A 24,706-nucleotide genomic window follows, 5' to 3' on the forward strand; every position below is an offset into this window, starting at 1 on the left:
CGCCGCTTCCGGTCCGCGTGAGTGTGGTTCTTGCGCCGGCAGAGAGCTTAGGGCTGGTGTTGCCGTGCGTGCGGTTGTGTTTTTCGCCAGTCGGCCTTCTTCCTCCGGGACCATGGCCACCGATTCGTGGGCCCTGGCAGTGGACGAGCAGGAAGCGGCTGTCAAGTCGGTCAGTGGCTTCAGCTCCAGGCGGGGCGAGCGAAGTAGGAGGGCCCAAGTCGACCCTGCTTGGAGTCCAGGGAGCTCTCTGGGTTGGGCAGGCCCGTGGCCCACACACCCCTAAAGGTTTGCTGGGAGGAATCTCTTAGCTTTGTTTTGCGGCTAAGGCAGAAGAGACCAGTATGGAGCCTTTTCCTTTGATCTGGGCCAGTTAAAGACTTTTATCCTGTGGCAAATCTGGCCCTGCTATGTATGCTGTCTTTTCTGCACTGCACCTCCTTCTCAGTGGGGATTGTAAGAAAAGGCGCAATGCTGATTCTCTTTTTTCATCTGGTTTCTGAGTGATTCTCTGCTACTCTTATTTTACCGTTTTTTAGATGCGTGCTTAACATGGTTGGCAGTTTGTAGCACTTTGCAGAATAACAGATTCAGGTTTATATTTAGTGTTTCAATCTACTGCAAACGGGGGGAGGCACTACAGATTGTTTCATCTGTGTTTAAAGAGACATTTAATTTCATATACTGGTTCTTTGATTAATGAAGATCCATTCAGTGGGAAGTTAACTATAGTGTAAACTGTGACTCTCCGTTCTTATCTCTAAGTTACCTTTGTTTGGTGGTAATAGACCATTGATTTTAAGAATATAGGGGTTTTTTTGTAGTCAGAAGTCTTTCCCCCCACCCCCACCTCGGTGCGGCATGAGGGATCTTAGTTCCCAGAGATCGAACCTGCGCCCTCTACAGTGGAAGCGTGGAGTCTTAACCACTGGACCTCTAGGGAAGTCCCATGTAGTCTGAAGTCTTATGTAACCTTTTAATGCCTAAATTACATTTCTTTTCCAGTCACCCTTTATTGCTTTGGGAGGATTGTCAGTTTCTCAGCAGATAGTTGAAATGGGCTAAATCCAGGAAAGTTTAGGAAGAAGCTTTACAAACTAGTTAGGAAGCCTAGAATGTGGGAGGTGCTGTGAAAAGGGTAAGAATAATGTGAGAAATGAACTTTGAATAGGGAGAGGATGTTTATGAGTAGGAAAGTCAGGGAAATTCCTCATGAAGAAGTTTATATTTGTGCTGGATATTAGAAAATAATCATTTAAGATAGAGATGAAGGTGAACGGCATTTTAGAATAGAATGCACAGAAGTGCTGGACTTGCCTAGAGAACAGGAATCAGAACTCATTTTTGCTGCAGCTTAAGCTTGTCGGGTTGTAGTAGGAGCAGTACTGAAAATATCGTAGGAGTGTACTTTGGACCTTAACAAAGAACTTAAAAATGAAAGGCTTTATTTGGCTGGTTTGGGGGTTTTTAAGAAGGATATTGACAAGATTAGATCTGAGAGCTAGCAAGATTTATTGGACTGCAGAGAACAGTATATATTAGGAGTGATGTCTAAAGGAAAGGAGATCAATGTGGAAGTTACTCTTATAGCCCAGAGATAGAGGGCCTATGTTGAATGATGAAAGTGAAGATGAGGGGATGGATTCAAGAGATAATTGTGGAGGTATGAAGATTTTAAAAAAAAGAAGAGAAGGGAGATAAAGGCAAAGATTACTGTTTTCAACCTGGATCCCACAAGGTGGTATTAATATAGTGCTAATAACAGGATTAGGGGAGTGGGAGGAACAGCAGATTTGATATGTAGGATGATGAGTTCATGTTTGGCTGTTCTGAATTTCAGGTAAGGAGGACAACTTGGTAAGTACCTGTGTTGGGAATCACCAGGAGGTGTACAGGTTCAATGATTTCCCGGGAGAACTCATAGGACTCAGCATATGATTGTACTCACAGCTGTGATTTATTACAATGAAAAGCAAAATTAGCAAAAGGAAAAGGCCCGTGTTGCAAAGTCCAGAGGAAACCAGGCACAAGCTTCCAAGAATCTTCTCCCAGAGGAGTCACAAGCTCCACTTCATTCCTGCTTAATTCCTCTAGCCACAGATTGTAATAACACATATGAAGTGTTGTCAGAGAAGCTCATTGGAGACTCAGTGCTCAGTGTTTTTATTAGGGGTCTATCACATCGTCATTCTTTGCCTAGCAGTACCAAAATTCCAGACCCCTAGAAGGAAACCAGGTGTTATCATAAACCACATGTTTTTAGAAAGATAGTTAGTGAACCCCTCAGCGGTTCTGGGAATGGTGGGAATCCTCTCCAAATCCAAGTTTCCAGATGCCAGCCAGGGGCCAACTTTGCAAGCTGGCTTTCCTAAGGATAGCAGTCAGTCCTGCTGTGTTAACTCTTTTCTATACAGTGCCCATCAAGCATTTGGAAATGTGGCACTGGAGTTCAGGAGGAATCAGGTCAGAAGTATAAAACTGACAGCCACAAATAAATCAAAAAGTATTATAAAGGATATGATTCTGTACTCTAGAATTTAAATCTAGTATTTAGCATCAGATATTCCCTAAAAGACAGTTACTGAGAATTGGTTTCAAATCTTTTTTAACCTACAACCCTAATCTAGCTGTGTTATTATGAATAACACAAATATAGACCTAAACATACTTGGTATCTGGTTTCAACCACTCTGCTTATTGGGTGGCTGGTATAAGTAAATGTTTTAAAATGTTGCTTCCTGGGAATTCCCTGGCGGTCCAGTGGTTGGGACTCCGCACTTCAACTGCAGGGGGCACAGGTTTCATCTCTGGTCGGGGAACTAAGATCCCACATGCCATGCGGCGCGGCCAAAAAAATAAAATAAAAATTAAAAATAAGTAAATAAACATAGCTTGCTAACAGTTGGGTAAGACCCTCCCCCCTTTTTTGTTTTACCATTTAGACTTGTGTACATTAGCTTAATAAATGTAGTTAACCATTGAACAACTTGGGGGTTATGAGCCCCCAACCCTCCCTGCAGCTGAAAATCGCCAAATAACTAACATTGTCCTTCCGTATATGTGGTTCCACATATTTGGATTCAACCAACCATGGGTTGAGTAATACTGTAGCATTTATCCTTGAATAAGTGAACCCTTGAAGTTCAAACCTTGTGTTTAACGGTCAATTGTGTAATTCATGGTATTTGGTTATCAGGTGTCTCTACTCTTGTTTCCTTTTATTCCCATTCAGATGAGTAATTTGCAGATCAAGGAAGAGAAAGTCAAACCAGATACCAATGGTGAGTCACTAGTAACTAGAAGCTACATGTGCACTTCTGCTTTGCACTCATAGCTGCAATGTGGAAAGGAGCTTTCATTTAGCATGTTTGGCAAATGTCAGCACTGGATTTGAGAACCAGTAAATTCAGTTTCATTAATGATGGAGATAGATTAGTTCTCCAGATTTTATCTAGCTTCTGACTCCTTAAAATCAAGAATCACTATTGGATTGTACAGTCACTGTTCACTTGATAATGTTTCCGTAAGTTTTTTTTAATTTAATTTTTTTAAAGGTTAATCTGGGTTCAAAATTCAGAAAGTATAAGTAAGTGAAAGGCCTCCTTCCCATCCTGAACCACCATTTACCCAGATCCCACGCCCCACCTATATTACTTTGCTAGGGCTCCCACAACAAAGTATTACAAACTAGGTGGTTTAACAACAGAAATTTATTGTCTCAGATCTGGAGGCCAGAAGTGTGAGATCAAGGTGTCATCTGGTTTAGTTCCTCCTAAAGGCTGTGAGGAAGAATCTATTCCATGTCTCTTCCTAGCTTCTGATGGTTTGCTGGCTATCTTTGGCATTCCTTGGCTTATAGGCATTTCTGTCATCATCACCCCAGTCTCTGCCTTCATGGTGTTGTGCATGTCTACATCCAGAATTTCCCTTTTTAATAAGAACATTGGTCATACTGGATTAGGGCCCATCCTAACAACCTCATCTTAACTAATTACATCTGCAGTGAACCTATCTCAAAAGGAGATCACATTCTGAGATACTGGGGGGTTAGGACTTGATCATATGAATTTTGGGGGGGACACAGTTCAACCCATATACCACCCTATGCCATAAGTAACCACTGTTATTGGATTTTTAATATTCTTCCAAAGTTTCTTTTTTTTTTTAATTGAAGTATAGTTGGTTTACAATGTTATGTTCATTTCTGCTGTACAGCAAAGTGATTCAGTTATACATACATACACATTCTTTTTTCATATATTCTTTTCCATTGTGGTTTATCATAGGATATTGAATATAGTTCTCTGTGCTATACAGTAGGACCTTGTTGTTTATCCATTCTATGTATAATAGCTTACATCTGCTAACCTCAACCTCCCACTCCATCCTTCCCCCAACCCCCTCCCCATCCTTCCCCCAACCCCCTCCCCCTTGGCAACCACCAGTCTGTTCTCTATGTCTGTGACTGTTTCTGTTTCATAGATAGGTTCATTTGTGTCATATTTTAGATTCCACATATAAGTGATCTCATATGGTATTTGTCTTTCTCTTTCTGACTTACTTCACTTAGTATGATAATCTCAGTTGCACTTCCAATGTTTCTTTATGCAAATCAAATACAGATTTTTCTCCCTCTCTCCCTCTCTCTCACCAAAAGATGGCAGAGTATACACAGTGTACTTACTTTTTTTCATTCAACAACATACCTTGGCAAGCTTTCCTTACCAGTAAATGGAGTTTCCTCACTCAGTTTTGTAACTGCATAGTATTACATTGTGTTGATAGACCATAATTTATTTAACCAGTCATTTTTTGATAGATACTTGGGTTGGTCACATTCTTTCACTGTTATAAAGTGTTTCATGTAATAACCATGAACTTAATTCTTTTTACATGTAAGCAAATACATTTGTAGGATAAATTCCCCCAAAATGGATATCCATGGTCAAAGGCATATGCACTTGCACTTTTTATCAGTATTTTTCAAGGTACCCTCCATAAATATTATACCAATTTATATTTCTATCAGTAAAGCATGAAAGTGTTTTCCTATAGCCCCACCACAGAATTTTTAGTCAAAAACTTGAAATTTTGCTAATCTGACAGGTAAAACATGGTGGATCAGTGTAATACATTTTGTATTTCATTAATAAGGTTGAATATTTTCATAAGTATAAAGGAATTTGTGTTTCCTTTTCTACTGAGCTTTTTGTCTTTTTTCTAAATATGAACTTCATATTTTAAGATTGTGATAGAAGTTGCTAATACTTCAGTCAGTTTTGTCTTTTGACTTTTTTCTTGTGTATTTTTGCTCTGCAAACTTTTTTTTTTTTAAATTATTTATTTATTTATTTGGCTGCACCGGGTCTTAGTTTCGGCATGCAGGATCTTCGTTGCAGCATGCGGGATCTTTAGTTGCTGCATTCAGGATCTAGTTTCCTGACCAGGGATGGAACCTGGGCCCCCTGCATTGGGAGCATGGAGTCTTAACCACTGGACCACCAGGGAAGTCCCTCTGCAAACATTTTTATATAGTCAAACGTATCAGTCTTTTACATTATTATTTCTGGAATTTGAGTCAGTTTTCATACTTCAGTCTTTGATCCTTTTGGAATTTTTCCTGGTGTGAATTGTGAGGTATGGATCCAAAGTGTTTTCTCTAGTGTGTTTCACCTTTTTAATTTCAAGATGGCTACAGATTTGTTTCAGTGCCACTTTTGTAATAGTCCATTCTTCCTCTCTAGTTTGAGATCCACCTGTATTATATACCAAATTCTGCATTTTCTCATCTATCCTATCAAGTTTATTTTGCATATTCATGTACCAGGTTCATATTCCTGATTGCTGGAGCATTATGACATGCTTTAATATCTGTGAGTGCTGGTCCCCATTCATTGATCTTTTTTTTTTTTGGCTGCGCCGCAGAGCATGCAGGATCTTAGGTCCCCAACCAGGGATCGAACCCACACCCCCTGCAGTGGAAGCACAGAGTCTTAACCACTGGACCGCCAGGGAAGTCCCCATTGATCTTTTTTTAGAGTGTTCCTGGCTATTCTTATTTTCCATATGTATTCTGTTATAGTCAACTTGACTAGTTCTAAGAAGACGAAGAATCTTTTAGTATTTCTCCTAGGACCATGTTACATTTATAACTTAACATCTATATGCTATTGAGTCTTTTTATAAAACCTATGATTAAGTCTTTCCTTTTTTTTCAAATCCCTTTTTGTGTCCTTTAGGAATGTTTTAATGACTGAGCATATGTGATGTCCCCTCTTTCATTTCTATTACTGGCGGTATGTGTTTGTTCTCTTTTTTTTGATGAGTCTACCTAGAGACTTACCAGTTTTTTTTATCTTTTCAAAGAGCTAGGCTTCGGCAATGTTAATTTTCTTGAATATTTGTCTTTTATTTCATCGATTTCTACTCTGTATTTTTTTCCTTCTGCTTACTTGGGGTTTACTTTCCTCTTCTTTTTTATCATATACTTAAAATAGTTTCAGTTTCCCTTTTGATTTCTTCATTGGCCCATGGATAATTTAGAACTGTGTTGTTTGATTTCCAGATATTTGGGGGGTTTCTAGATATCTTATTAATTTCTAATTTAACTCCATTTTGATCAGAAGCCATTAAATATGATTCTGCAGTTATTGGGTATAGTGTCCTCTAAATGTCAATTAGGCCACTGTTGTTGATAGTGTTACTCAGATCTTCTATGTCTTGACTGTTTTTTGTTTGTTTGCTTTTTGGTCTAGTTCTTCCAGTTGTTGAAAGAGAAGTGTTAAAATTTCCAACGACAATTGTGGAATAGTCTTATTTCTCCCTTTAATTTTGTCAGTTTTGGCCTCCTGTGTTTTGTAGATCTGTTGCCAGGTACATTCACATTTATGTCTTCCTGATGAATGGACCTCTTATTAGAAATATCCTCCTTTATCTCTGGTGGTGATTTTGGTCTTAAAATCTGCATTACCTGAGCCACTCCAGCCTTCATATGCTTACTGGTTGCGCGATGTATCTCTTTCCATCCACTGACTTTCAACTTGTTTGTGTCTTTGTATTTAAAGTGTGTCTCTTGTAGGAGTATAATCTATAAAAATTTTGAATCACTATGTTGGACACCTGAAACTAATACAATATTGTAAATTAACTATACCTCAATTTAAAAAAATTAAAAAATAAAATGTGCCTCTTGTAGACAGCTGACAGTTGGATCTTGCTTTTTTATCCATTCTACTAATCTCTGTCTTTTTTTTTTTTTTTCTAATCTCTGTCTTTTAATTGGAGTATTTTATCCGTTTGCATTTAATGTAATTATTGATGTGGTTGGGTTTAGGTTAGCAATTTTACTGTTTGTTTGTCCCCTTATATTTTGTTTCTCTGCCTCTTTTCCTGCTTTCTTTTGGGTTAATTGAATATCTTAGAGTTCCATTTTAATTTATTTATGAGCTTTTTAGCTTTATCTCTTTGCGTTAGTTTATGAGTGTTTTAAAGTTTTCTTCATATAAGTCTCATATATTTTTTGTTAATTTTATTTCTAGGTGCAATATTTTATCTTTTTAGTTGCTATTATAAAGAGGATCTTTTCAATAATATCTCTATTTATAAAAGCTACTGATTTCTATTTATTTATTTTGTACCTAGCTCTTTTATCTTTTCCTGAGATATCTTATTTTGTAGTCATTTTTAAGTTGATACTCTTAGTCCTGCAAGTTTACAATCATGTAATCTAAAAAAGTGATCATTGGGCTTCCCTGGTGGTGCAGTGGTTGAGAATCTGCTTGCCAATGCAGGGGACACGGGTTCAAGCCCTGGTCTGGGAAGATCCCACATGCTGCAGAGCAACTGGGCCCGTGAGCCACAACTACTGAGCCTGCGCTCCACAACAAGAGAGGCCGCAATAGTGAGAGGCCTGCGCACCGCGATGAAGAATGGCCCCCGCTTGCCGCAACTAGAGAAAGCCCTTGCACAGAAATGAAGACCCAACACAGCCAAAAATAAATTAATTAATTTTTAAAAAAGTGATCATTTTACCTCTTCCTTTTAATTTTTAATATTTATTTTCTTTCTCATGTCTCATTGTGTCTGCTAACATAATGCTATATTTTAAATATAGTTATAATAATGCTATATTTTATTTTATTTTTTTAAATTTTATTTATTTATTTATTTATTTTTGGCTGCATTTGGGTCTTCGTTGTTGCGCACGGGCTTTCTCTACTTGCCGCGAGCGGGGGCTATTCTTCGTTGCAGCACGCAGGCTTCTCATTGTGGTGGCTTCTCTTGTTGCGGAGCACGGGCTCTAGGTGCGCGGGCTTCAGTAGTTATGGCACGTGGGCTCAGTAGTTGTGGCTCGCAGGCCCTAGAGCGCAGGCTCAGTAGTTGTGGCGCACGGGCTTAGTCGCTCCACGGCATGTGGGATCTTCCCGGACCAGGGCTCGAACCTGTGTCCTCTGCACTGGCAGGCGGATTTGTAACCACTGTGCCACCAGGGAAGCCCTAATGCTATATTTTAAATAAGTCAGAGGTGACATATCTGATCACTCTGAAGTCAGCCAGCATTTCTAGAAATTTGAAATTTTCTTATGCACTAAACTTCCTAGGAATAAAAATCCATTAAACTTATAGAAACGCCAACTATTTAAATTTTGATCACTTAAATAAGGTTTGATATTTATATTGTCCCACCTTTTGAGTGGATTTTATTTTAAAATAAATGTATTTATTTATATTTATTTTTGGCTGTGTTGGGTCTTCGTTGCTGTGCACGGCCTTTCTCTAGTTGCGGCGAGTGGGGGCTACTGTTCGTTGCATTGTGCGTGCTTCTCATTGTGGTGGCTTCTCTTGTCGTGCAGCACAGGCTCTAGGCGCGTGGGCTTCAATAGTTGTGGCTCGCAGGCTCTAGAGCGTAGGCTCAGTAGTTGTGGCGCACCGCTTTAATTGCTTCGCCACATGTGGGATCTTCCTGGACCAGGGCTTGAACCCGTGTCCCCTGCATTGGCAGGCAGATTCTTAACCACTGCACCACCAGGGAGGTCCCCTTTTGAGTGGATTTGATACTTGCCTTTCTGATTATGATAACTGTTTTCTTGTGCAGGTGTTATCAAAACCGATGCCACTCCAGAGAAAACAGAAGAAGAAGAGAAAGGTAACTAATCTTTGAAACCCTGTAGCAAGAGACATAGTATCACCTAGGACGTGCCTTTCTGGAGCCAGAGGCATTCTGAGTTATAAGATCAAGGAGATGAGGGGAATCAGCCAAGGAAATTGAAAACAGTGAGATAGAAGGAGAACCAAAAGAGAGTGGTATCCCAGAAACCAAAAGAAGGAAGTGTTTCAAAAGTAGGGAGTCATATATAGGTAATAAGTTGGTTGAGAGAACTAAAAATTGTTCAGTTGATTTAGAGTGTAGAGTCATTGGTGAGCTTGACAAGGGCTGTTGAGGTCAGGTGGGGAGGTTAAATTAAAAAAACCTCTTCAGTGTACATTCTGTAGAGAAGGGGAGAAGAGAAAGTGAAGACATGAGTACAGACAGCCCTGTCAGGGAATGTCCCGTGAAGGCGAGCAGAGAACTGGGACAGTAACTGGATGGGGATGTGGGATAAAGGCGGAAGCACATTTATGATGAGACGTGTTACGACGTGTATACGTGTTACGACGTGTATACGTGTTACGACGTGTATACGTGTTACGACGTGTATACGTGTTACGACGTGTATACGTGCTGGGGGGAATGATCCATTAGAGGGAGAAACTGATCATGCAAGAGAGAAGGTCACTGCTGGGAGAAATATCCTTGTCTGCAAGACGGAATGGGACCCATTGTATGAGTAGAGGGGCTAGCCTCAGGAGCACGGCGGTCCATCCATAGTCACAGCAGGGAAGGTGGAAAGGACGCACACAAACGCAAGTGGGTGTGTGGGTTGTCACGGCAGCGCGTGGAGGTGCTTCTGATTACGTTCACTTCTCAGGGAAGTGAGTAGCAGGGTCATTAGATGAGTGAGAATGTGGAGAGGTTAGAAGTTGAAGAGAGAAGAAATGAGTGGCGTATAGAAACATAAAGTCTTGCTGGGCAGCTCAGCCCACTTGAGTCTAGCAGTCAGGAGTTTAAAGTGAGACCTTTTGGTGTGATTATGTTTTTCTCCCACCTTGCTGGGCCATTCAGGTGTGGGTGCAGACATGGGGAGAGAGGTTTCACAAGGGTGGGGTTTGCCCAGTGAGTATGAGGAAGATCTACTGGTTTTTTCCTACAGAGGACAGAGCCGCCCAGTCCTTACTCAACAAGCTGATCAGAAGCAACCTTGTCGATAACACCAACCAAGTGGAAGTCCTGCAGCGGGATCCAAACTCCCCACTCTACTCGGTGAAGTCCTTCGAGGAGCTTCGGCTGTGAGTATCTGTTCCTTTGAACAACTGTTCCTTGTTAGTCCCTCCTTTATAAGACTTAGCATATCAGAGATCTTGTGGGAATTTTACTTTCTCCTTTTATTTTTAAAAAATCTTAGTATATTTACTTTCTTTGACTAGTTAATAATTCACATGTTTCAAAAGTTTAAAAGTGTGAAAAAGTGATGGTCTCCTTCCACCCTTGTCTCTTGGCTACCCAGTTCTTCTCCTTAGGGATTTTTTAATGCCACAAATTTATTCATCATAGCTGAAAGTCTTTTTTCTTTTATGCTCTTAGAACTTTCAATAAAATATTGGCTGACAGGTGATTTCTGGATGTCAGGAACATTTCTTATTAGGTAAGCCCTTTTGTTAGACTATAGGGTTTACAGTGTTAAGAACAGTTTATCTGCTTTTATAAAATCTGTCCAAGAAGCCTGTGCAGGATTCCCAGTAACTGCAGTGGAAATCAGCCTTCAGTGTTCCAGAATTTTTTGAAAAATCCAGAACCCAGAATTAAGCCCTAAGTGTGCACATTTATGCACTGTGGTGAGAATGACTTCTAACATGTCCTTGTTTTAAAGGCAGAGAATTATGTAATGTTATGCCAAGTTTTTTGTTTCCTTCAGTAAGTTAGTAAAGAGGTATTTAGGGTTGTTGGTTTATGTACATGACACTGTGCTGGGTGTTATGAGTAACACAGGACATAGCTACCATTCTTGCTGCCTGCCAGGACTCAAATCACAGAAAATAGCTAGTGAATAAGAAAGTGGTGGAATGAATGGATTCTTTGCCTTTGTTCAGCAAAATCTATCATATGCCCCCTGTAGGCAAATAGGGGCCACGTTTCTGCCAACTATTGCCACCACTTTAGAGTAAGAGACACTTAAAATAAGAGAGCTAACTAGAACCAAATCAAGTTGTTAATGCAGCAATAGCTAAGAGCAAGGTTTTTAAAGTGAGGCCTCTTTTTTTGAATATTTTCAGGACATTATACTTTTCTATGTGTATTTTCTTTGTCAAAGGCTTTTTTCAGCAAACCTGTCATCTCTGCTTCCATTCATAAATTCTGTCCGAGCAGCTAGATGTGCTCTGACAGCTTGCTTTTCCAAGTATCAGTGGCCTTTTTAAGTTCCTTTCATTTAAAGGACTGGAGTTCTCAGGTCAACCAGTGATGAACTGTCCTCTTTGAAAAGGCAAGTTCTTTCTGATTTAATTGTTAGTAGCCAAAGGAAACCAAGAATAAAACCTAGGTTACCGAATATACTTTGTCTATTTTTTACTGAAAAGATCTGCAAAATAAAAGAAAAATAATGAGCCACTGAAAGTTCTTGGATCACTTGAGTCCTCTTTCAGTAGTGACTTTGTTTCCTTGGCAACCAAATCAGAATCTGCTAAGCTTCACAACCTTTTCTTCCAAATGGATGTTACTTTTCAAAGTTCTTTGTATCTGAGAACCACCATATGCCAGAAGAATTGCCTTTTAGAGAGCCTGTTAAACTTTAAGGAAGGCTTAGAGAACACTCCTGACTTGGTTTGACTTTTCTTTAAAAACAGTGTGGTGGGATTTTTGTTAAACACCCTGTCAATTTAGAGGTAGCAGAGAGCTTATTATAAATGTACTACAAAAGCAGCTTTATTTGATATTTGTTGTGTGGCTACTTATGGAAGAAGTTGGTGCTTTTCTAGTTTTGATTTTGCCTAGACATAATAAGTAAATCTCATCACTCGTAGAGTTCAGTATGATAACTGAACTCCCTTTACCTATTTACTAGAAACTGGCTGAATCAATTTTCTTACCTCTCAGTTGTCCCGAGTTCTTGCACAGCTGGCTTTGGAAGGCCCATGGAACACAAAATGACTGTGGTTCAGTGGAACATCTGCACTAAGAAATGAAAACTGAAATCTCATTCCCTAAAGGGACTTCTGTATCTTAGTGGCATAGTAAGCAGTGTTTATTTTTAGATATGTCTTTTATAATTTATTTTATACTATGAATTAATAAGTACCATTCTTCCAGTATCCTGGGAATGTTTGTCATCCAAGGCCAACCAAATCTGTGGGTCTCCTGAAAGATGAATTTCTCCAAGAAAGGAAACTAGCCCGGATTGTATAAATTGCATAATAGTTTCAGACTAAGATTTAGTAGGGAAAGATTTTGGTTTTGTTCTGTTTTAGTTAGTATTTTTTAAGGCACAGGAAAATATGTCTGACAGGAAGTATCATTCTTTGCTAGATATAGGGAAAAATAAAATTCTAGGCCTTTAAAACAATTTCAACAACTAGGAATCCATCTTTCTCTCCCTGGCCTCCTAGGAAACCACAGCTTCTGCAGGGAGTCTATGCCATGGGGTTCAATCGACCATCCAAGATACAAGAGAATGCGTTACCCATGATGCTTGCTGAGCCGTAAGTATATGGACCCTGGCACACCTCTTCAGAACTGGGTTCAACATCTTCCACCAAGAGCTGTAGTGTTCCTGAGCACAAGATGGGCCGTTGGGAGCAACGTGCTTCTTCAGGGGAACAGCTTAGACAGGTGCAGAGAGAGTCTGATGCAATTCAATACAGTTTCTGCCTTTTCCACTTAATAAAAACTGATAGAAAAAGTTAGTGCTGTTATTCTATGCAGCTTTAAAAACTATTTTTTTGTTGTTGTTGTTGCTATTGTTTTTTAATAATTTTGAAAATTTTGGGACCTGCAAAAAATATCAGGAGCAATACCAGGAACATCTCCGTAACCCCATCCTGCCAAGAAATAAAGCTGCCATTAATCTAGTTGGCAGTTGTAGCCCCCATGTAACTCCCTCCATTCACAGCCCCCTCCCCCTCCCCCTCCCAAGTGAGCATCACTGATGTGGGTCATTATTCTCTCATGTTTCTTTATCCTTTTACTACGTAGTTTGCTTTCATTGTTTGTTTTTTTTTGGCCACGCTGTGTGGCTTGTGGCATCTTAGTTCCCTGACCAGGGATTGAACCCGGGCCCTGGCCCTCGGCAGTGAAAGCGCTGAGTCCTAACCACTGGACTGCCAGGGAATTCCAAGTTTGCATATTTTTAAACCTTACATAAATGGTATCATACTTAGGTAGCAACTTTTTTCATTCAACTATATTATTTATTTGTTTGTTTGTTTATATTTTGGCTGCACCACACAGCATGTGGGATTTTAGTTCCCCGACCAGGGATCGAACTTGTGCCCCTTGCAGTGGAAGCTTGGAGTCTTAACTACTGGACCACCAGAGAAGTCCCTCTTTTTTAATGATAAAAATGCCACCTAGGACTTCCCTGGTGGCTTAGTGGTTAAGAATCCGCCTGCCAATGCAGGGGACATGGGTTCGAGCCCTGGTCTGGGAAGATCCCACATGCCGTGGAGCAACTAAGTCCGTGCGCCACAACTACTGAGCCTGCGCTCTAGAGCCTGTGAGCCACAACTACTGAGTCCGCGTGCCACGACTACTGAAGCCCACACGCCTAGAGCCCATGCTCTGCAACAAGAGAAGCCACCGCAATGAGAAGCCCGCGCACCACAACAAAGAGTAGCCCCTGCTCACCGCAATTAGAGAAAGCCCACAGGCAGCAACAAAGACCCAACGCAACCAAAAATTAAAAAAAAAAAAAAAGCCACCTATTCCCATGACATTGGGTTACCTGAAGTGAAATGTGAAAGTTCCCTCTAAAGCATGTGACTTGTTCTCTTAAATTTTCCATAAAGATGAGAAAAGGGAGCACATAGTAGGAGCCGAGTCCTGAAGACACATCATGGCTCAGGGATTTGTCTGGGCACAGATGTTACTCTGCGGTCTTAATTTCCATAGGCCCCTTGGGGTATAAAACTAGGGCACTCTAGCTGTGCTAGAGTCTAGAATGAGGATTTCTTAGTGTGAGCCCATCTAAAATAATCATCATTTCACTTAATATTTAAGCAGTTTTTTTTAACAACATATAAAATTTTATCATTGTACTCAGTGCAGAAAACCTGGATAATAGAAGCATGAAGGGGGAAAATCCCTATTCCTACCACCCAGAAAGAACGTTTGGACACTTGATTGTTTTTTGTTCTGTTTTTAATACATTTGTTTATTTATTTTTGGCTGTATTGGGTCTTCGTTGCTGTGTACAGGCTTTCTCTAGTTGTGGCGAGCGGGGGCTACTCTTTATTGTGGTGCACAGGCTTCTCATTGCCGTGGCTTCTCTTGTTGCGGAGCATGGGCTCTAGAACGCAGGCTTCAGTAGTTGTGGCTCGTGGGCTCTAGAGCGCAGGCTCAGTAGTTGTGGCACACTGGCTTAGTTGCTCCACAGCACGTGGGATCTTCCCAGACCAGGGCTCGAACCTGTGTCCCCTGCATTGGCAGGCGGATTCTTAACTACTACGCTACCAGGGAAGTCCCGACACTTGATTGTTATTAACCAATATTATTTTCATCTCTGTTCTTCCTTCATCCAGCCCACAGAACCTGATTGCCCAGTCTCAGTCTGGTACTGGTAAAACAGCTGCCTTCGTCCTGGCCATGCTCAGCCGAGTGGAACCAGCAGAGAGATACCCGCAGGTGAGGGGGTGGAATCCTGGGGGCCCTGGCTTGCTCATCCTGGGAATGGCTGTGCCATCTGGGGGGGTTGTCTAACGAGGGTGCCCCTGGTACAGTCTGAATGTATCTGATGCCTCAGACTGTCGCTCAGGCAAAGCCCAATGGTGCACCAGGCCCTTACCTGGGTAGAATTGATTCGGAAGCAGCAGCCTTAAACAGTGGCTTCTGAAGGCATCTGCCAAGCCAGGGCTCCCTATTGAAGGCTTCTGTCTACAGCTGAAATGTGGGCCTGGTTGACGAGGATGTGGTTTCCTACACTGTTCAAGTGGTAATGACATCAGTGTACTGGTTGCTTTAGAGCCTGTTGTCTGTTACTACAAGGCTCTCCTAAACTCATCTTCTATGATCTGCCTGTTAGTGTCTGTGCCTCTCCCCAACATATGAGCTGGCGCTTCAGACAGGAAAAGTGATTGAGCAGATGGGCAGATTTCATCCAGAACTAAAGCTTGCTTATGCTGTTCGAGGCAATAAATGTGAGTATAAAGGGGCAAGACCTAGGCCGTGAGTTGGGACGGGTGGTTGGGTATTTGAATTTTGAAGATGAGGTGATGATATTCAACTTTCTAGTTCAGTCTGACCTTGGAGCCCAGTGTTGCCTTTAGCAAATCTATTTAAATACTTGCTGATTTGTTAATAATTCTCTCCACTCCTAAAATAAGATTTTAAGTTGTTAAAAAAAAAATCCCTGCATGAGTCATGGGGTTCTTAAAGTGTGGAGTATTTCACTGAGGAGCCAGGGTTTGAATTCAGCATCCAGAGTTCTGGAAGCTGCTTAAGAGGGAGGGATGAGCACTGAAGATGGTAGGTTGGGTCAGTTCCCTTTCTTTAAAAGTAAAGCACAGCTTTAGTAAGAGTAATCTAAGAGCACGTACAGTTCACTTGCTCTTACCAAATCAGAAATCCTTCCACCAATTCCTTTTTCATGTGTTCTGCAGAATGTAGAAAATATGGGTTAAAATGGGAGGAGGGGCAGGTAGAAAATGGGTAATGGAGAAGTTATCAGAATATATGAAACTACAAATCAATTAGAAAAAAGTAAGCATTCCAACAGGAAAATGGACGAGAGAGGCCCAGTTGAACAGACGCTTCACAAAAGAAGGAATTCAGATGGCCAGTAAACATGAAAAGATGATGAGCTTCATTAGTCATCAGGGAAACGTCAGGTGAAACCACTGTATGCCTCTCAGATGGTAGAAATGAGGAAGTCTGACAAACCAAGTGTTGACCAAGATGTAGAAGAACTGGAAGCCTCATGTGCTCCAGTGGGGAGTAAACATCGGCACACTGACTTCCAGAAGCAGTTGGCATTACCTAGAAAAACGGAAGAGAGACATCCCTTCAACCCAGCAGTTTATAATCGCCTAGAGCAGCGGTTCTTAAACTTTTTGCTCTCTTACACTCTTAAACATTATTGAGGACCCCAAGTACTTACTTGGGAAGAATATGAAGAAAATCTAGCCTTTCTTACAATTTTAGATATTGTTTGTTTGGATGCCATACCAAAACTTAACAAATGGTAATTACTTAAAAGTTAGTTGCCATGTGATATCTGAAATCATATTAATGAACTCTTCGTACTGTCACATTAAAATTCCTTGGTCTCCCTTGCACTTTGAATGCATCTTTTGCCCAACTGTGATTTTCTAACATCATACCTTGGTCATTTGGAAAATACTGTCTTACTGAGTTATGCTGATCTTCCAAATGTTGACATATTTCATGATACAAAATTTTAAATAGCATTTAAAATGCATTAGTATCACCACCAACCAACTCAGAGGAGTTTATACACGGAGAAACTCTCAAACCTACAGCAGCACATAGAAGTGTTCCAAAATTCTAATTTTCCCTTAAGCTGAAACGTTATCATGACAACAAATAACAGTCAGTTGTTTTCATTTAAGAGATAGGCTCTCTTTGTTCATTTTCAAGAAAGTGTATATCAAATTCCCTACTTGATTTTCTCTCTTCTTCTTTTTTTTTTTTGGCCTCACTGTGCGGCTTGTGGGACTTTAGTTCCCCGACCAGGGGTCGAATTTGGGCCCTCGGCAGTGAGAGTGCGGAGTCCTAACCGCTGGACCACCAGGGAATTCCCCCTGTTTGATTTTCTGTAGTTTGTCAGTCAACAAACAAAAACGGCTAGTACAGTTACCACACAAATAATCACACAAGGGCTCTTCCTGGAGGAAACCATCATGTTTCAGCATGCAGAAAGAGTACTTTAACCAGAAATTATTAGTATTTTTGTGTGTGTTTGATGTCTTACACTGATAGGTGCAGCTAAGTGTAGTGTACCAGAATCTTGTGACAACCTGGATCTTCTCTAGATTGTTTTGTAACAACAGGGGACTTCACTGTGTCTGAAGGATTAGTATATTAACTATTTAAGGTATCATATTTTTAAAAGTTCAGTTTAGACTGATGGGCAGTGGACAGTGAGAACCACAATGTATTGAAGAGTCCATTTAAAACTTTTCCAGTGGAGTTAATGAATTCCTGACCAAAGTCCCTTTCTCCTCGAACTTTAAATTTTGTTTTGAAAATAACTGACATTCACATGTTTCAAAATTGAAAAGGATATATGGTAGAAACTTTTCTTTTCCCATACCCTTCAACCACCTGGTTCTGCCTGCCTAAAGGTACCCAGTACTAACCTGTTCCTCACATGTCCTACCAGAGATAGTCTGTGTGGCTACAGGCAAGTGATAATGTGATAACATGTAGGGACTTCCCTGACAGTCCAGTGGTTAAGACTCTGTGCTTCCATTGCAGGGGGCACGGGTTTGATCCCTGGTCGGAGAACTAAAAGATCCTGCATCCCTCATGGCACGGCAATAGAGATAGATGTGATAGATAGATAGAACACTCACACACGCATGTACATATATTACATGTATTCTTTTTTGCCCCTATTGGTATACAAATTGCTCTGCAACCTCTTTTTCACATTTAATAATGTATTTTGGAGATTGTTCCACATCAGTTCCTAAACAGTTCTATACTTTTATTGGTGTCATCCATTTGGTGTGTCATATTTTGCTTAGTTATGTTTTAATGCATGCATATCCTTGCATATATGTTATTTCACACATATTCATGTGCATACAGGATTGATTCGTAATAGTGGAAGCACTGGTCAAAGGCTACATGCATTAGTAATTCTGATAGATGGTTATATCAGTTTCAACTCCCACCAGCTATAGTTTGAGAGTAATGTGTTTTTTTCAATCAAAGAGAATTTGTACTTAGGAAAACTGTCTACACAATTAGAATGTCTAACAAAGCAAAAAATCATTGGGCCAGGATCCTAGGACTCAAAACTACCAATTTATAAGGAAATCAATGAACCATGAGTGAAGGGATGGTATAAAAAGAATAAGTGTTATGCTAAAGAAAAAGAGTTGGGTGATGGGGAATTACAGGAGAAAGCAGAAAAAGGGAAACTAACACTCATGGAGGGTTGACTGTAGGATTTAATCCTGACCACAGTGCAGTGAGATAGGTGTCATTATGCCCATTTCATAGTAGAAGAACACAAAACTTTTGGGTAACACCCTGTGTTTTGAAATCTGGAATTAACTTGTTCTAGCTCTGGAAGGATGGGCAAGGCTTTCATTTTGAAAGCGGGTTTAGCCATGGAAATACCCACAGAACACATCTTGTCTCCACAGTGGAAAGAGGTCAGAAGATCAGTGAGCACATTGTCATTGGCACCCCTGGGACCGTTCTGGACTGGTGCTCCAAGCTCAAGTTCATTGACCCCAAGAAGATCAAGGTTTTTGTTCTGGATGAGGCTGACGTGATGATAGCTACTCAGGGCCACCAAGATCAGAGCGTCCGCATCCAGAGGTAGGAACTCTTGAGCCAGGAGGAACTTCTCGGCCTCCTGATCTGCAGCATCATGTCCTTTTACTTCACCCTCCTCTTCTTGCCCCTGCCAGGTTCTTTACTCTGCAGCTTTCAGAGGCATTTGTTTGGTGGGCCATTTCCATGTCAGCACTGACCATACCCCCAGCCTGGGTTGAGGAAGGAGACTTAGGGACTCTACCACCACCCGTCCCTGCCCCACGTCTGCTCCTCCCTCCTCGCTGCGGTGCTCCTCCCTGCTTTGCCACCTTCCTGGGGACGCAGGTCATCCAAGCCTGGGGAGGCTGTGCTTCTGTTCCTTCCAGAGAAACACTCGGTCGGGGTCATGTCGAACACCTGGGCCTTCCCTTGCAGGATGCTTCCCAGGAACTGCCAGATGCTGCTTTTCTCTGCCACCTTCGAAGACTCTGTCTGGAAATTTGCCCAGAAGGTGGTCCCAGACCCAAACATCATCAAACTGAAGCGCGAGGAGGAGACACTGGACACCATCAAGCAGTATTATGTCCTGTGCAGTAGCAGAGATGAGAAGTTCCAGGCCTTGTGTAATATCTATGGGGCCATCACTATTGCTCAAGCCATGATCTTCTGCCACGTGAGTAGCAGCAGCAGCAGCAGGAGGTGGCATGCGGGGGAGGAGCTCCACGGGAGGGTGTGGCCCTGCACCCTCCCTCTCAGCCAGCTCCACCTAGTGCTGGGGGACCAGGTTCCCTCCCTGTGGCTGGAAAGGAAGTGGTTTGTGAAGATGTAAGAAACAATTTCTTCTTAGTATCCTGAGGCATATACATAGTCTAAGCATAGAGTCTCCTGAACTTTATATCATTTGTAGGTGATACATTAGAAAACCCAAGTAAATCAACTGATATTTGTAGGAAAAATAAGAAACTAAACAGGACGGTTGGTTAGAAAGTTACTAGAAAATAAGTAGTTTTCCAGTGTCAAACACAAACAATTAGAAAATGGAAGGACAGACCCCATTTATAATAGCCAAAATAATTTTTCAGGAATAGTTAAGATCGCTGAAGAAAACATCAAAATTCTGTTAAGCGATGTAAGAATAAGAGAGCTCTTACTCTATTATTGGAATACTTGTAGATTAAAAAAAAATTTTTTTTAGAGTGGCATTGTTTTCCCAAACTCAAATTGAAACTTTCAAACCTACAGAAAAGATGAAAAAAATACAAAATGAGCACTTTCATGCCCTTCACCTATTGTCAACATTTACTTTATCCATAAGCTTTTGTGTGGGGCATATCTGTACTTTTTCCTGAATCTTTTTTTTTTTTTTTTGGCTGCGTTGGGTCTTCATTGCTATGCACAGGCTTTCTCTAGTTGTGGCGAGCAGGGGCTACTCTTCGTTGCGGTGCGCGGGCTTTTCATTGCAGTGGCTTCTCTTGTTGCGGAGCACAGGCTCTTGGTGCTTGGGCTCAGTAGTTGCGGCACGTGGCCTCAGTAGTTGTGGCACGTAGGCTCTAGAGTGCAGGCTCAGTAGTTGTGGCACACGGGCTTAGTTGCTCTGCAGCATGTGGGATCTTCCCGGACCAGGGCTCGAACCCATGTCCCCTGCGTTGGCAGGCGGATTCTTTTTTTTTTATTTAATAAAATACTTTCAGTTATTTTGCTTTGGGATATATATCTAATGCCATATATGGTAGAAAACTGCAGTATAGATCCTTTTGATTCACTGTTTTCTTCCAGACATAATGTAACTCAGTATATTTAGAAAGTATGTGTGTATATAAATACTTATTATAAAAAAAACCTTATGTAAGCATGTTATTCCTCTACTGAAATGTAACTTGATAGGAGCCATGCCTTACATTATTAAATTATCAGGTGATTTGCACCATATAGCACTAATGATTTTCCATCAAAGAAATTACTCATTTCTCATTTTGTGAAAGTATCAATTAATAAAGCACCTGACAGTTTTAAACAGTAAGAATTAGAAATTCAATATAAACAAATCGTGCCTAATGTAATTATTTTAAATTTGTTGTGTCCCTTTCTAGAGTAAGGGTTTTATGCACATTTTATTATTATTATTTTTTTAACATCTTTATTGGAGTATAATTGCTTTACAATGGTGTGTTTGTTTCTGGCAGGTGGATTCTTAACCACTGAGCCACCAGGGAAGTCCCTTGCTGAATCATTTTAAAGTCAGTTGTAGATATCAGGACACTTCCCACCTAAATGCTTCCTAAGAATGAGACGTGCTCCTGCATGAGCACAGTACCATTGCCACACCTTTCACAATGATGCAGCGATAGTGCCCTCTCTGTCGTCCATCATATGCCACTTTCCCCATGTGTACCAAAATGGCCTTTATTGCTTTTGGCTGCTGCTGTTAAACCTAAGAGCCAATCAGAGATTGTCTGTTGCATTTAGTCCCTCTTGAGACTCCCTTAATCTATAACAGTTTCTCCACCTTTCATGACATGGACATCTTGAAGAGTCCAGGCTAGGGACTTCCCTGGCAGTCCAGTGGTTGAGACTTTGCCTTCCAGTGTAGGGGGTGCTGGTTCGATCCCTGGTCAGGGAGCTGGGATCCGACATGCCTCGGGGCCAAGGGGCCAGGGCATGGAACAGAAGCAATGTTGTAACGGGTTCAATAGAGACTTTGGAAATGGTCCACATCAAAAAACCTTAAAAAAAAAAAAAAAAAGGAGTTCAGACTAGTAAGTAGTCTTTAGAATGTCCCTGATTTCCCCCCGCCTTGTGATTATATTAAGGTTAAATATTTTTCTAAGATTAGCACCCAAGTGACATGGTTACTTCTTTATACCACATCATGTTAACAATTTTAAGACATTTAATGCTTAACTGCTAAGTTTTAGTAGTCTTCCAGATCAAAAATATTCTCTTAAGGTACTTTCATTTCTGAAATGTTTTCTTCCTTCCAGACCCGCAAAACAGCTAGTTGGCTGGCAGCAGAGCTCTCAAAAGAAGGCCACCAGGTGGCTCTGCTGAGTGGTGAAATGGTGGTGGAGCAGAGGGCTGCAGTGATTGAGCGCTTCCGAGAGGGCAAAGAGAAGGTTCTGGTCACCACCAATGTGTGTGCCCGCGGTGAGCAGAGATTGTGTCCTGGTCTGCAGGCTCAGGGTAGCGAGAGAGACCCTCATCTGCGGGACACTCCGGTGGTTTGCGGGAGATCCTGTTTTCTAGGAGAGCCTGTTTGGATTCCCTCGGCAGAGGAGAACTTTCACAGAAGCCAGGAGTCCTGACTTGGTGGCTCAGAACGGCGCCTGCTCTTCTTGGGGCCCCCAGTGAGGCTTTAGCTGCTTCTCCAGATACTGGTATCCAGCAGAGGCTCTCTGGAGCCTGATGGCTGATTTCATAATTTGGTCAGCACCTGCCACAGTTCTGTTTTCTCCCTCTGGGTTCTGCTACCTGCCCCTTTGTCTGAATCCCAGAGCTGGCCCATCCCAGACTGTTCCTTCCACCTGAGGTTGGTGTGTGTAGGCCTGACTGTGGACAACAGGGATTTCTGTCTCCCATCCTTACTCCTGTCCAACTCTCCTTCATGCAGGTATCGATGTGGAACAGGTGTCTGTCGTCATCAACTTTGACCTTCCCGTGGACAAGGACGGGAACCCGGACAACGAGACCTACCTGCACCGGATCGGGCGCACCGGCCGCTTTGGCAAGAGGGGCCTGGCCGTGAACATGGTGGACAGCAAGCACAGCATGAACATCCTGAACAGGATCCAGGAGCATTTCAGTGAGTCCCTGGGAGTGTCCCCTGCCGGGCCCTTACCTTACAGGGGCAAGTCCGGCGGGGTGGGGAGGGTGAAGGGTAGGTTTTCCTGTGGCCCCGAGAGAGGCCTGTGTCCCTGTCCCATTCCCCTCCTTCCCTACAACGTGGAAGTTCTCAAAGAGCACACCTGGAGAGGGCGGGGCTCAGGGACTTGAATGACAGTCCCCCCTGGCCAGGCTGAGGGGCCTGGGGCTCTGGCTGTTGCTGTCCGTGTCCCTTGCTCAGTCACTGGAAGCCTTTGGGGTTCAGTGAAGGATCTCTGTGGCCAGAGGCACAGCACGTTCCTAGGCGGCAGAGACCTGTGTTTCCTCCCTCCCTGCTGTGCTGTCCCTTCCCTGAGTGTGTGTCTCTGTAATGCCATGTTGGTCTCTCTTTGAATTCTCTTTTCTTTCCCCCAGATAAGAAAATAGAAAGACTGGACACAGATGACTTGGACGAGATTGAGAAAATAGCCAACTGAGAAGCTCCTGCAGTCACTGGTGCCGCCCTTGGTGCTCCCCCTGCACGGGACACTAGTGCTTTCACGGCACAGGCCTCAACAGTCAACACAAAGATGAAGGCACGAGGAGAGAGAAACTACCTACCTCATTTTAAATTACATTTGGACTTGACAAAAATTGCGCAAATGATGGGGGAAGGTAGAAGAAAAAATTTGCGTTTTGGAAAATTTAGTCCTTTTCCTCCCATCCCTTTTCAAAGCCACGGTTTCCTCCGTCTTTATAATAACGTGCTCACTATTGGTAATCGCTGGCCCCAGGATCCCCTGCTTGTTTTCTGGCTAGGGGTATTGAGACCAGCCTCTAGCCCCTGAAGAAATGATAGAGGTGTAGGCAGAGGGCAGGAAAGGCCCGGGCAACTCAGCCGTGTGAGCTCCTGTGCGTGGGTGGAGCATGGGGGGCGGCGGCAGAGAGGCCTGTGAGCAGCAGCCCCCATCCCTGACTGAGACTTGTCACGAATGTCTCTTGCCCTTGGCCGCCTTCCTTCTCCTCAAATCCAGAGATGTTCCAGCTGATCCCTTTTACCTCTGTTCTCTGTGCACAGTATATCCTTCTCTCTCCCTGTGTGAGCATCTTGGCTACTTTGTAAACCTCAGATTTGGGGAGAACCACAGAAGTCAGTGAATCTTCAGAGGGACTGCTCTCGCAAGAGTGGATGATCTAGGGCTGCCTTCTCCTCCCGCAGTTGTTCTGTCTGCTCAGGTACCTGGTGGTTTTCTGACACACGCCTGGCCGAGTGAGTTGATTCTCACCCATGGATGTCACACTGTGCCTGGAGTCGAGCAGCAGAGTTTGGAAAGGAAGTTATGACCAAGTGAAAACTCTGATTATGCTGTTCATCCATAACAGTAGATGAACTTTAATTCATACATTGTCTGTATGAATAAGGATGGATAAATTAGAGCTATACCCATCATTCATTATGTTAAGAAATTTAAAAATAATTATGAAATGCTTTACTAATCATTTGTTTTTACTTGTATTTTTCTGCTTATTAGACTAATATATGCTCATTAAAAAATGTGTGTGTGTATATATATATAAAGTGTAAGCGCTCATCCCCACCTCTTCGGGATCACCATTGCTAGCAGCTTGGTGAACGTGCAGTATATTGCCATCTGTTTGCATATATCAACCCACTTTTCTTTTACAAAAATGTGAACATTCTACTCACGCTCTTGTGCGACCTGCCTTTTCACTTACCCGTGTGTCTTGGACATGTGACATGGATGTGCCTCACTCTCAACAAGCATCATTCCAGCGTATAGCCGCCCCAGCATTACATCATGGCTCCTAGCGATAGGCACATGGGGGCTTCCACTGTGTTGTTGCGCACGGTGAAAATACCAGTCCCGCTCCTCTCTCAGCCCAGCTGAGACTCACTCAGGATGTATACCTGGAAGTAGAGTTGTTGGGTCAGAGTGGGGACCCTTAACATTTGAACACATTGTTAATATAGCCTGCCGAAAAGTTTTTACCAATTTATGTTACTGCAGTGATAACAAAGATACTTATTACGTGCTTACCAACCCCCTCTGTTATCAATTTTTAAAACTGCCAGTCTGGGTAGCAAAAATAGATTATATAACTGTCTTTTTTTTTTTTTTTTTTAATTTAGTG

General features: G+C 42.0%; 1 protein-coding gene across 3 annotated transcripts; it reads left to right on the plus strand.

Moving 5' to 3' along the window:
- Positions 1-24,302, plus strand: DDX19A (DEAD-box helicase 19A). 3 transcript variants are annotated; one of them, XM_068528851.1, is made up of 12 exons: positions 1-169; positions 3,230-3,278; positions 9,092-9,142; positions 10,248-10,383; positions 12,697-12,789; positions 14,827-14,929; positions 15,327-15,441; positions 18,640-18,817; positions 19,190-19,427; positions 21,736-21,898; positions 22,362-22,553; positions 22,988-24,302. In XM_068528851.1, the coding sequence occupies exons 1-12, from the start codon at positions 113-115 to the stop codon at positions 23,047-23,049; spliced, it is 1,437 nt and encodes a 478-aa protein (XP_068384952.1). In that variant the 5' UTR covers positions 1-112; the 3' UTR covers positions 23,050-24,302. The 3 variants fall into 3 exon arrangements, with proteins under 3 accessions (XP_068384952.1, XP_068384953.1, XP_068384954.1); XM_068528852.1 differs by lacking the exon at positions 1-169 and adding an exon at positions 266-285; XM_068528853.1 differs by lacking the exons at positions 1-169; positions 3,230-3,278; positions 9,092-9,142 and adding an exon at positions 10,679-10,739 and having other exon boundaries at positions 10,258-10,383.
- Positions 24,303-24,706: the final 404 nt, after the last annotated feature.

The sequence above is a fragment of the Eschrichtius robustus genome, chromosome 19 (assembly GCF_028021215.1).
Source record: "Eschrichtius robustus isolate mEscRob2 chromosome 19, mEscRob2.pri, whole genome shotgun sequence".
Lineage (NCBI taxonomy): Eukaryota > Metazoa > Chordata > Mammalia > Artiodactyla > Eschrichtiidae > Eschrichtius > Eschrichtius robustus.

Coding starts and splice junctions, on each gene's coding strand:
- DDX19A (XM_068528851.1), top strand. CDS start 113: ATGGCCACCGATTCGTGGGCCCTGGCAGTGGACGAGCAGGAAGCGGCT. Junction 14,930..15,326: donor CAGCAGAGAGATACCCGCAG/GTGAGGGGGTGG, acceptor TCTGCCTGTTAG/TGTCTGTGCCTCTCCCCAAC. Junction 22,554..22,987: donor CAGGATCCAGGAGCATTTCA/GTGAGTCCCTGG, acceptor TCTTTCCCCCAG/ATAAGAAAATAGAAAGACTG.